This window comes from Euwallacea fornicatus, chromosome 7 (assembly GCF_040115645.1).
Source record: "Euwallacea fornicatus isolate EFF26 chromosome 7, ASM4011564v1, whole genome shotgun sequence".
NCBI lineage: Eukaryota > Metazoa > Arthropoda > Insecta > Coleoptera > Curculionidae > Euwallacea > Euwallacea fornicatus.
This window is the reverse complement of record NC_089547.1, coordinates 332,333-345,742: the sequence shown is the minus strand read 5'-3', so window position 1 is coordinate 345,742 and position 13,410 is coordinate 332,333. Positions and strand designations below refer to the sequence as shown.

General features: G+C 35.8%; 2 protein-coding genes across 8 annotated transcripts in view; one reads left to right on the top strand and one right to left on the bottom strand.

The window, feature by feature from the left end:
* LOC136340127 (putative gustatory receptor 28b) overlaps positions 1–13,410 on the top strand; it is a 287,924-nt gene that overhangs the window by 31,543 nt on the left and 242,971 nt on the right. The window lies entirely within an intron of this gene.
* LOC136340113 (GTPase-activating Rap/Ran-GAP domain-like protein 3) overlaps positions 1–13,410 on the bottom strand; it is a 94,037-nt gene that overhangs the window by 26,360 nt on the left and 54,267 nt on the right. For 3 of the 6 annotated variants that reach the window (XM_066283894.1, XM_066283895.1, XM_066283890.1), the window contains one exon: positions 3,194–3,263. In XM_066283894.1, the coding sequence (XP_066139991.1) occupies positions 3,194–3,263 (70 nt within the window). Of the gene's footprint in view, positions 1–3,193; positions 3,264–6,706; positions 7,023–13,410 lie in introns of all 6 variants that reach the window. The other 3 variants (XM_066283891.1, XM_066283892.1, XM_066283893.1) reach the window with 3 other exon arrangements.

Here is a 13,410-nt window from a genome sequence, read left to right as displayed (position 1 = left end):
GCCTGCTCCTTAGGGTGCTAAATGTAGTCAGAGGCGTTCATTTGGTTTTTATCGAACAGTTGGTAAACTTGCTGGCATTGATATTTCGAAGTTTGCATATTGCTCCTTATTCTTCTCACTATGCACTTATGGGGTTTTACGTTGTGAATATACGAGTAGTTCAGACGCTAAAATAATTTTCGTGCTGTTGCCAGTTATGGTGGGGCTTAAATACAGGGATGGTGTCTGGGGAATGCGCTAACCTTTCCATTGTTAAACAAGGTGTTATTTAAATGCGCGGTCAAACTTTAATGAGTGCTTTTAAGGCAAAAAGTTTATACAAACATAGGTCCGGTAATTCTTCCTTTTGCAAGATGCCGGTAGGCAATTTTTTTTTAATTGTTTTTTTTAATAAAAATTTTAATAATCCATTGTCCGATTTTTTTTTTAATTTGGCATTTCCTTACTTTTACATGTATTTTTACTAAAAAAGTTGTGCTCCAATTGTTTCAGTGCAGTTTTAATAAAGTGTTTTTCTTGTTAAATTTTTCTTAAATTTCCGTGGTTAAACTCCTGTGCGTATCACTAGCAAGAAAGGAGAAACAATTTCGATCTCAAGAGATTTCTTTGTTCTATATTAAGAACTGTCACCAAGATCCAACGTCATATTAATGTGTACCTTCTTGTTATTGAGGTTTTTTTTTTAAATATGCAACAATAAAGAAGCCTTGACACCCTGTCCCTTGACAACGAAGCATTACAGGGCTATATAAACTTTTCGTCCGTCAATCACTCAATGAATCACACCTTGAAATTTGGCAATGTACGTAAATAATACCCTGTATATTTTGGAGTTTTTGCGTCATGTGGGCCAAAATTACGCGATGTTGTCGCTCTTTAAATTTAAACTGCTCTTTTTACTACTAAAGGGTTTTCACATACATCACGTATTATTAAATGCGAAATATTATTAATTTATATTTCATTTTTTATGTATTTTAGAATGTAATTACACTCATCGCTTGTGTAAAACAAATTTATTTTTCGACATCGATCAAGGATCTATTTGTCTATGTGCCTCTATGCTAATAAAATAATACTTAATTCATCGTCATGTTGTCCAAATCAAAGACACATGGAAAGCCGTAAGTCTTTCCATGAGCTTGGAAACTATACATAGATATATAGGGTTTTATAAACATACCGACAAAACTTTCAGGAGATGTAGAGCTGATAAAAGCTAATATTTAGATGGAATAAAATTGAGTTCGAAATCGCTTCGTTTCTAGGATACAGAGTGTTTAATTCTTTTTTTTAAATATTTTTCAAATATTTCATAAACAGTTCGGGATAAGGACATGCAATTAGGGACACGCTATGGCGGGATTAATGTGCATCTTCTGGAGTAAGAACATTTCCACCTAGACCCGTGCTGGCCATTTGCCGTAATTCCATCTAAATAATTGTTTTCATAAGCTCCACATCACCTGAAAGTTTATCGGCATGTTTGTGAAACACTCTGTATATATTTCAGATAATATTCCCCCTCTTTAAAGCATCATTTAAAACCGTTTTGGCAGCACAAACAGGCAAACAATACCTTCTTAAAACCTCAACATATACGCAATAAAAATGCAGCAGTGTCAGCAACAGTTTTCATTTCCTTTTGGAGGCATTTTCCATTATTCCTCTTTATCTTTTTGTGCACTCCAGTCTGTCGATACTACCGCAAAATCTCATTATCTGGAGAATAGACAACCAGATGTCACACTATCCTGATGCAATTTGTCTTTAGCGTGTTTTTGAGTGTTAAATTCGGCATTCGGGATCAATCGTGGATTTTGCGTGGATCGAATGTCGATTTATCAAGTAGGGATCGTAAAGTGAACCATTGTCGTACATAATATCTAAAAGGAAAATGAATTCGATTTGTAGGTCAGATCGATCTGAGCTCAAATATACTCTTACACTTAGAATCAATGTGTCTAGGGTGCCGAATAAATACGAACGAGGTCATAGAAGATGCAAAAGAGCTTCCGACAAGCCTGAAAGAATGATGGCTCATGAATGTGGAAAAGGAACGGAAATGTTAAAAAGATAGTTCTTAAGGGAAAATTCTAGCGAAAAATGTCTCTAGAAAGCCAGATGGATGTTGCACTGCCTTTCTTGCGGTGTTTTATTTAGCTACGAGGGTTATTAATGAAACCATGAAAGGTTAAGGAACAGAGAATATCGTAGTAAGATACAAATACCTCTGTGAGTAATTAGAGCTCGCTTGTCATTCATCATGTCATAAATTCATGAATAATTACCAGATGCGGTATCTCAGGAGCTCACATTTTGCCTGATAATTTTTCGTATGTCGAATACTTTTGTCAGATCACGTGACATCCGAAGGAAAGTATGAGAAGAAAAACGAAAAATATGGCGCTCAAAATCTCAGTCCGAGCGATATTGGAAAAGACAATTAGATGAATAAAATTCTAAAAGCAGTTGATCGTGGCAGTTAAAAAGAAGCAACGTTTTCCATTAATTTCTCGTGATTGCTCGAGTAGCAAACCATGAATTAATTATTGTTATTGTACTAAATGCTACCCTGTATATTGATATTTTCAGATAGCTGTCACGCATATTGCAGACTGCCATGAAAATGTAAGTAGTGTCGTTTACCAAGCAATATAAATAATGCAGGTCAAATAGACACCATTAAATCGGTTAAATGATGCGGTATTAAATGCAAAATCATAAATTTCGCCGTTGAAGATGCTCCGTATTAAAATACAAAAAGTTTTTGGCATTTATAAACAGGGAAGTTGTGGGTTTCAACACAAAAATATAAAGTGTTGAATGCACATCAAATAGCTATATTGCTAGAGGATATCCGTGATGATGGCTATCTATTACTGAAGATTAATGGTTATAATCGGGTGAATATTTCCATATTTATATACTTTTGAAGGGTGCTTTCTCCGATCATAGAGATAACAGTCGCCCGGCAAGGGTGGGACCTCTGCCAAATTTTAACGATCCACAATTTGACTTTTCGAGGTTCTACTGCAGTTTTTACTACAAAAAATGCGAAGAACTGCATGGATCTATTGCTTGCGGTCAAAATTTTATGTAAGAGAATAATATTGGTTTGGTGAGATACTCTTTGCGGTATACTGAATTGAGGAATGAAGTGAATCAATGTAGATTAGTTAGAATGACTTACCTGTTCAACAGATCCATAGTATCGCCTAGAAAACACACCCCTCCTTGATATCAAATCACTGGCAGTAGAACTGAAAAAAAGATTTAAGGTAAAGCACTGTTGAAACATTCGTCTTTTTAGATATAAAAAAAAATTGCAAATTATATCCGATATATTTTTACATGTAGAATATAGATTTTTTTAACTCATAATTTTAAATGGGATACTGTGTATGCTATTAAATATTTTAATCTCATTAAACACTCTCGAGGAATCGTTAGAAGAACGGTTTAATGGTGGAAAAATAATGGAATGCAATTATGTTTGTCCGGTTTGCTTCGTTCATTTTGACCAAAATTTTGGTTAAGCATCACATAAATTTGGTAATGGCGAATTTCGAAGTCGGATCCTAGGGATATTCACGTTTATTTATTTTCCATTTTTTCCTTTAAATAACATACTCTTTTGGTTTCGTGGCAGTTTCTTTTTTTTCAAGCAATTTCTACGAATTGAATGTACATTTTGCCTAAAAAGACAATTCCACTATTAAACTAAAAAGTTAAAATCGATAAGTAAACGTCCATAAAAACGAAACGTCGAATTTTAGCCTAAGAACGTCATGTTATAGACGGCAGACATCCCTATGACATAGTTGTGAACAATTTATTAATACCTGTTCAGATATGGATTCACGGAGAAAATAATATTTTTTTTAGCAATTTCCAAAATTACGCGAGATTTTGAAAAAGGCAGTTTATTGAGCCCAAATTACGCAACTTTGTCATAATTTATGCAACCTTTTTGGGGATTATCGAGATCTTTTAAAGTCGCTTAAACTATAAAAATGACCACCCTGTATAAAAACTATATTTGAGAAATCTTTTATTATCCAGTTACAGGGTTTGAAATATCAGTCTTTCTGTTAGCTTTTATTCCATAGCGATTGCAATTTTTGAGATGAATCCAGTCTTTACAACCTGCAGGAGATCAGATTTTGCAAAACGTTAAAAATATCTACAGGGCATCTCGGTGGGTGTTCCTCAAAAGTGAGATATCGTTAAGCTATAAAATTTTGAATTAGACCGGTCGTTATTTTTATGAAATGTTTATTTATACTGTCTGTCTGGTCGGTTATATTTTTCTTTGGTTCTTGTGACCGTTTTCAACGTAATTATTTGCGGATGTAAAAAATATATAAAAAATAGCTTTTTTTAGAGAAAGATGTGCACTTTAACTCTCGATTAAATGATGAGTGACTATTTTCTAAAGCATAATTTCTTGAGTGATTTAATAAATTTTGTATCAATTTTTCTGTTTTATGCTACTTTCCGGGCCTGAGCTACCGGCCTTTCATCAAAATACTGTAGATAGACGGTAATTTTCCCTACTATTCATGCGTTTTGGAAGACAAAAGCCTATTTCGCTTTTTCCCCCAAGACGACGTCAAACACTTCACTTTTGAATAATAATTCGAAACGCTCATGAATTTCTGAGAGATTGGCACGAAGAATACGATTCTTGAGTATTTTCCAAGCACCACCTGTTATGCTTGAGCACTATCGACGTTTTCTCATTTAACGAAAGACGCTTGTTAGAGTTTTTGCGATCAAAAGGAAGTTTAGGGTTAAGTGTAAATTGACATAGTGTGAAGGTTCGATTTTCAATGTGCACATAGGTTTACAGTACAATAGACTCAACAGAGAGTTAAAGTATGAATTAAGAAATTCCTAATAAGGGGTAAATTTTTCATGGCCCTGCGTGAGCAGGTTGGAAGCCAGAACTCGTTCAGGCTGGAATTAAATTATACGCCTTTGTGGGAACAAGTGCCGTGATCAACCGTGATTAAGGCCACCGATGGTTGCCGTCGTCATTGTGTAAACCGCTTAATAAACTGTTGGAGCAAAATACCTATTATAGCAAGAAGATATTTTTAGCGAATTTGTTCCAAAAATAAGATTTCCATACGGGGATTTCACGCCACGAACAGATTTTTCATTCCTTAATCTGACCGGAGTAAACTGTTCTTATAGCAGATACGAATTTCATTTTCAATCCATTCTGAAATTTTCTCCGATTGGTTTCCACGCGAATGCTAAATTTTGAACCATGAAGGCGGCAGTCTCCGATAACACGGGCAATAAAACCTATCAGTGATTTCATATTCTGCAATACAGCTTCCAATTTCGTTGTATAAAATAATCCTGAACGAATCCAGAGCGTCGTTTCAAAGCTTCAAAGACACCTATACCTTTTTGATGTCTCAATATAAAATCATCAATCCTATCAAGGTCATTGACATTGAATAACACCCAAGCTAGACACATAATATCCCCATTCGTGATGTGAGATTCGAATTCCTATTAAGAGCTTATTCTAGAAACTACAAAAAACTTTTGAATCGAAAAAAAACTTCCTAACCCTCCTTTTGAAAGCTGAACGCCTTAAGAGCGTCCTAATGGAGGTTTAAAAATACTCGCAAATCTGGGAAAAATCAATGAAGTCTGTGCTGTATTGGCGAACTGTACAAAATAGTTTTTAAAATATTGAGTGACTCTTTTCAGTGGAGACCTTTTGTATGGAAACAAAGACAGACAGGTGCTCATCTCACATCTTAAAAATTCCTGCGAATATAGAGGGTTCAGTAAGACTCAATAATCCGAGGCATTATTGCAAGCACGTCTCCCTATGTCTAAACTTGAAAAGGTTTTTAAAATAAACAATGATAGCGGATTTATATTTATTTAAGCCGTTCTGATCCGTCAAATGAGCACGGATGTGGAGGGCCGTTTTGTTTGTCTTATTCTTTGGGACTGCTTGCGGATTAGCCATAATTAAATTCGAGCAAAACACGCGAGTTCGATTTTATACTCTCGTATTCAAAGCATTCTTCCTTTCAGTTACGATCGATCTATACAGTATAAGATTTTTTTATATTTAGCAAAGGAATCTCGCAAACGCATCCATCAAAGCACCAAAGTCGTTTAAGCGAAGGAAGAATGTAAGAGACTTGGAGCATTTTTGTCTTTTTTTTATTTATATTTATTTCGTGTATACTGTAATTCGCCATTTTTTTTATCATTGGTGTGGTTCTGCTATCGATTCGGTTAAACTAGGTAAAAATGGAAGCGGAAGGTGCTTTTGAAAAATGACTCCTGTAGCTCCTAAAATGGGAGGGGTAGGGTGATACTGATAGCGGTGTCCCGGCCCGTCAGAACGCCAGAATTAGTTAAAGTCAAAATTTAAAGACACATTTTAACAGGATAAACTTCTACGAGCATATTGTGTATCTTAGACACCCGCAAACCGGGTCATACGTATAAAACAATATAAGATCCGATACTATTCCCCGTGCGGAAAGTTGTACTTTTCCGCACTAGTGTACTTAGTATTAGTGTAGCATACCAGTATACGTACTAGTGCACCACTTGTAGTTTCTCGCCCTCGGCCGCCGCACTGGACAAACCTGAACTAACCCGATAAAACTTGAAGGTCTCGGATTACAACTTATGAATAGAGCACTATTAAAAGACTTACAATGCACTGCTGGCTCGCCTATGGAACAACTTGAAAGCACCAACATCCCTTGGAGGCTTGTTCCTGAAACTGGTCACGCACACACTTTTAGACCTATCACGTGATGTGGACTCTTCATTAGTTCTTTCACCTCGTAATCGTTGCACTAGCCGCATATCGAAACAGAGCATTCCGTTCTTACCCTTGTGTTAAGTTATTACTCATTTGAGTCTCACCAAGGCGAACTCCATGAAGTTAAAGTACAAGTTTAAAAGAGTTATTAATATGAAGGAGCTGTTCTAGTTTCCCGTTAAGGCTGTCCTGAGGAAATTTTCATCTAAGTAGACACACGGCAAGTCGTTTATTATTTGCACATTTATTAGTTATTTAATGCTTGAAATTCATCCCTAAACGCATTGACCGGCAAACGCAATTTACGACACGACCTGATAGAAACGATCTCTTCAGGAGAATAACAGATATTACCAGATAAGATAAAATGTTCCATTTATATTTCTAGGCGGTTCATTGATCTGTCACTGTAGGTTTTAAGGTAATAGTAGATTATGTTATTAGGAGTGAAATGGGCTTTTTCGAACTGAGGCCGGCAACCGGACGAAGTATAGGAAAGATTTTTTTTTTAAAGCGAATTACCAGTGAATTTGAATGATACGTGGGCATTACCAATGCATTTATTAAATACAGTTTTTTTCTAATTACATTAGTTTTGTCACAAAGATTACCATGTCAGCCTCTTTTAACATGTAATAGCAGTTCTGCTCCTAGAGTTCAGCATTAGAGGGTGCAGCCACCTTACTCCGGTAGCTTCGACAGATGACTATCCGTCATTTATTTGTTATTGTTGCATGATCAACTAGAAAATCTCCCGTTTTTCCTTTTGTCGACAAGAGGAAAAACTTGGAAGCTGCCAAGCTCCCGATAATACAGTACTTAAAAAAAAAGGTTTTTGTAGAATGATAAGATAAATGTAGGAATTTTTCACATCGATAGAATTTCTCTTGATTCTAGATGCACCATTGGCAATCGATCTAAACGTCATTGAAGTGTGCGTATGAAGCATACCACTAGCTGTTTGAGTGGGTTCTGTAACAGCTTTGTGTTTTACAGTGTATGACGTACCGAAGGGGAAAGTGTTTCACGTTAAGGAATTTCATAGTTTACTGGGACGCCCAGCGCCGGCCTAGCTATGCTAGCCGTACTAGTATATTAGGATTAGAATACTCCATTATTAGGTATGTTGAATGACGTAAAGTATGCATTTTCTCTCCCTTTTTTTTTCTAAGCTTCGTGTCTTCGACCCAGTTTAGAACTCCAGAATTAATGTTCGTCCCGGTTTTCGGAATTTCCCGGTCATTAAGCTAAATAAGGCAATGTTTGGTGCTAAGACCAGTTAACATAGCTATTCACCTGCATTTTATCAAATAATCCCTTTATTTAGGAGTACAATGCCAAACTAGTGAATGGCAATTACGTGTCATCTCCATTGCAGCGCGTCACAGTCTCTGATAACGTAATTTTGGTCAATTAGAGATTATTGCTTTAATTTGTGTTCATAATGCGGAAGTCGAATCTCTTCCAGGATGCGTCGCCTCGAGATACGTATGTGACGGCAACATCCCGATCGAGTTTTGAGTCTCAGTTTCAAGCTTGTCTAAAACGTAAAGCTTTTTAAATTCATTAATTTCAATTCATCGCGAGATTCTACGACAATGTGTTCAACTAGAAGTCAAATTACAACAGTTTTGCGTGGAATTAGCATGCAAACGAGCACCGGTTGTCAAGTTAAAGCGAAATTTTTCGCATTTTAACAACGTTAGTTCCAACTTCCAAGCGCAACATCTCTAAGGAGAAATAAAATTTTAATGAAATGTCACTTGCACTTTGCAGTCTTGCAGGCAGCAATTTTAATATCTCGGATCGCGGGATGGTGCTTTCTATTGCTGCAACCCATGTATCAAAAATGAGATTATGCTGTGCTGGGCGTGCTTTTTAATTGACCGTAACAGTTGTTTGAATGAAGATTTGCATTAAAAGTTAATCGCAAATTTTTGCATCGACCACTCGAACAGCGGTTCAGGTGAAATCACATTCAATCGGGTTCGTCATATAAAACTTTAACGTAGACCTTATGCCCCATTTGAATTGCTATATTTACTCATACTGTTACGATTCCCGTGCGGTTGCGGTAGGTAAAACGCAGAAATAAAAAAAACAAAAAAAAAGTTTTGGGGAAGCTCTCGACAGAATCTTTTATTATACAGGGCGTCACAGAAACAATGATACAAATGAGTGTTGAGTGGTGGAAGGAAAAAATATAGCGATCTAGCTAAACTTTATACGTAAGTGGCCGGAAGTAGACTAGTTACGCAAGGTGCCTATGAACATAGTGCCATAAATCCAATCACGTATTCTAGGTCCCAAAATGTGACGAAAACTTGGTATAAACATATGTTTAAAGGCGCTTGGTATTCGATATGTAGAGTATGAAATGTTAGTTCTTGAAGATGGATTTTTATTAAAATTTTCACAACATTTTCAGATAAACAACTCAAATTCTGAGTTTCATTATCATTTCGTGTGCTCTTTCTGAGTCTCTATAAAGAAATTGCCCGCTTTTTCTAAAAGCAAATAATACAGGGGGGTGGTACTTAATATACATGAACTGTTTCGTACTTCATTTTATTGACAATTTTCTAGGCAAAATATCTGATTTGAAGATATTTACATAAAAAAGTGCTTGGGTTGAAAGTCGGAATTTCCAACAGTTTTCGAGAAAATTGAGATTAAACAAGTCGGTGGATGCTGTTTTATTAAATAATATATGTTTGTATGATGTTTTTGTCATATCTTGAGACTTAGAATACGTGGTTGAATGTATGGCACTGTGCTCAGAGACACCTTGTATACAGGGTGTCCCACGATAGAATTTACAGCAAATATCTTGCGATCATCGGGGGATTTCAAAAAAGGTTTTAATAGAAACATGTAGGGTTTTGTTGGTGTTACAAGTTGTAATGCTGTTAAAATATACAGGATGGTGCATAGGGCTGTGACGAAAGAAATTTTCAATTTTTTAAATGGTACACCCTGTGTTTTTTTGCCTGATTGATATCCTAGTTGAAATCTAAACACATTTAAAATGGCATATGCTATAGTTGAAATGAAGAAATGGTGAAGTGCATTTCAGTTGCGTATTTAAAAAAATTATTTTCAGACTGAAAAAAATAAGACTCGGCTAGAAAATAAATATTTATTATTACGTTAGGAAAGCGATATTTAAAGAAAGTGTTCAAATTGTCCTACTAAAGATTGTAAAAATGCTTCAATTCGTCGAAGTAGTTCCCTAGTACGAGCTTTTCATAACATATGGGACGTGACTGTACGACAAGCCTCTCGAATGTGTTTTCCATGTCTTCGAAATTAATTCGACGGGTTTGATAAACAATCCGTATGAGATAACCCCACAGGAAGAAATCCAGCGGAGTTAAGTCGAGCTTTCCTTATTTATAAAGTACCTATTCTTATCCAATAGGTAATAAACAGGTCTTTTTTTAAAGTTTTTTTTTATCATTAATAACTTTTTTTATTATTATTATTATTATATTTCATATATTTATTAATACTTTCACGACTGGTTCGACGTAATGAATTCACTAATATAAGATGAGAAATATTATTTGCGTTTATGCATAAACACATTTTAGAAGTTGCTGCGTTGCTAAAAGGTACCTGAATCTTTACTCTAAAAGTACCAGTTCTAATTGGGTGGCCCTAGTTCATTTCTGTCAAAACGGTAATGAAAAATCAAAAACGCTCATTTTTAAGTAAAAACAAATATATATCTTGGTTTGAATATTCGAGGGCCCAGAAACTAGCATCAGGCGTATCAGTGAAACGATGGAAGTTAGTAAATTATAAATTACTATTACTGACTCTTTCGAAAGAGAAGCTGTTCCATTTCCATTTTACGACTATTCGAAATTTGTTGTTTCAAAATTACCATCACGAACTTTTTTTTTTAAACATGTTTTTCTCCGACGAAACAAAATTTATAGGCAGAAATATATTTAATTAGCGATAGAGCAATTCTTAAAACACAGAAACTCTATATTTAACGAGAGAACATCTCTTAACATGAATGTTCAATTAGCGTGTGGTGTAGAACCAGCTGAAATTCCGACAAAACTGAATGCAACACGCTACTTGATCTTCTTAAGAAACGATTTAGTTTAGGAAAATGTTCCTCAAGCGCTTGCGCTCATTACCTTATAAATGTAAGGTACTTTTTTGAACATAATTTTTCCAAATCGATGAAGATTATTCTGGGCAGAAAACGTCTGCGAAGAAACTCGATTGAAGATATCTCATAAACCGTGAGAGATATAAATTAAACAAAATTAGGTGGCGCCACCTACGAACTACCTTGAATCAGTTGATCGCACCCAGAATCATCTAGGAGTAACTTTACGTGTGAAAATCAACAATTGTGAGATTCATTCATATTTGTAGCATTAAAAAATTATTTTGGCACTCGCTCGCGATTTAGCGATCGTTAAATCAATAGAGAATTACCACGGTAATTTGTATAGAAAAAGTTTACCGATTAGAACTGATCAAGGTGCGATCGTTCCCGTTGATTTTTATTTAGCTTGGTGTAAGTCAACTTAAATTTTCGGAGAATTCGGAGTTGCTAACCCGATCTACGATAAAAGCCCGGATTTTCCAACTGATTATAAAATGGATGAGGGTTCCAAATTAACTTTCTAAAATGTTCCGCTTTAGCAAATTGTATGGGTTAATGAATATCTGGCCTTATTTTCGAGTGAGGTTGTTGAACTGGGCAATAAATAATTCCCCGCTACTCGTATCTGCAAAGCGGGCTATTTGACAAGGTAGACATTTTTCATGGCCAAAATGTTGATTATTGCATTGGAAGTGTTTGTTGTGGTTTGACTAAATATCACCGATTACAATAAAAGATAATTTAAGCATAATTTTATTGCCCGGTAGCGTCATGGTTGACCAGCCAATTGTTCAAACTAGATGTTTAGAACTCGAGCACTACTAAAAGTAATTAGGTAGATAAGCATTTAGGCGGTTTTTTAAGACTGAAACTGCAACGGAATAGATGAACCAAACATCCGATGGACGGACTATTAAATATTACAAAACGATCTAAACGGTTCAGACTATCCATCTTCATCCATTTACAAAGTTCCAAGAAACTTCAGGGCACTAACCCTGTACGGTGGAGTCTGCTTATTAACTATTAAAAAACATCTTGATACGAGATAACTTTTCAATGTGTAATTTCTTGATGGCACATTTCTGGTGGTCACTGACGTAAATTTTATTAAAAAAATTATTAGTACGCCCTTCGTGACCCTAGAGCAAAAAGCACGAAAACATGTTCGTGTGCGAGGGTGTCACTATGTGGTATGCCTTAGCAAAAATCGGAAGTAACGAGAATGCGGTTTTTCTAGCGAAGAAAGATCTCCACTAGAATCGATGAAGATGGAACATCAAATTATCTCATAGATCATGTATTCCATGCAGCCAGAACAGCCAAAGAGCAAACCAATAACCTACACTCTACGACCAGACCAAGAGTAAACTGAGGAATTCAGGTATCAGGAATCGATTTGTTGTCAACGAAATATTTTATACTGTGAAAATAAGCGAAGAAGGGTAGAATTTGCTCGTGAATAGATAAACCAGATTAATTTGCGGGGGTAGTCGCCCTTTGTACTCAGAAATCATTTCGTTCACGTGGCAGTGGAAGAATACACGTGTCCCGTATGAACCACTGGGCTCAGAGGTTCGAGGTTTGATTTCGGTATTTACGAGGGTTTTTGAACGACAGGAGGAAAACTTACGGATAAGCGGTATCGCAATGAACTTTGGCACTCTCTTCATACGATGATTTTATTTTGAAATGGGGTAATGTTCCTATAAACGAGTGAATTTATCATGGGCTTCAAAACCCCTCAGCTTAGTCCCATAGAAAATAGTTGGGAAGACGTGATAAAGTGCAATTTAAGACAGGATCAAGAAACTAAGAACTACTCCAAAGAATAAACGACACTTTGGACTTAACAACCTCAGCGTACATGACTATGTCACGAAATTTCAAGCGATCGTTTACAACAAAGTGGTTCTAGAACCGTTATTCTTGATTCATGATACCTAATCACTTCAGTTCAAATTACCGTTCGTATTTAGAGTGAAAATTCCGAAGAAAGAGCTAGCAGGGCTAAAATCCTGTTTGCTTAAATAGATAAAAAAAACTAAAGAGATGGAGCCCATTTCAAAGGTAATATCTAGTCGGGAAAGTGCCAATAACTGTATATAACCATTTACGGCCAATTACTCTCAACGGAGATTCTAAAACCCTCGTCGTACGTTTATTGCGCCATTTGCAACCGCATCTGCAACATCCGTTTTAATTTCAATTTAAGTACTGTCGTGATCTGCAACGACAAACTAGTAAAAATCGTAATCGGCCCAATTTTTCTGACCCTAAAATTTCCACTTGACAGTGCAGAATTTGTTGATTATACGGCAGAAAAGCAATTTCAGTCTATTCGAATTTATTTACTCTGAATTTAAAAGGCCAATTGGATGCTGTATTAAATTGCTTGTTATATAAGTAACGTGTTCGCTTTGTAATGTTGTTATGTGTAATGAAGCTTTTCAGTTGAAAT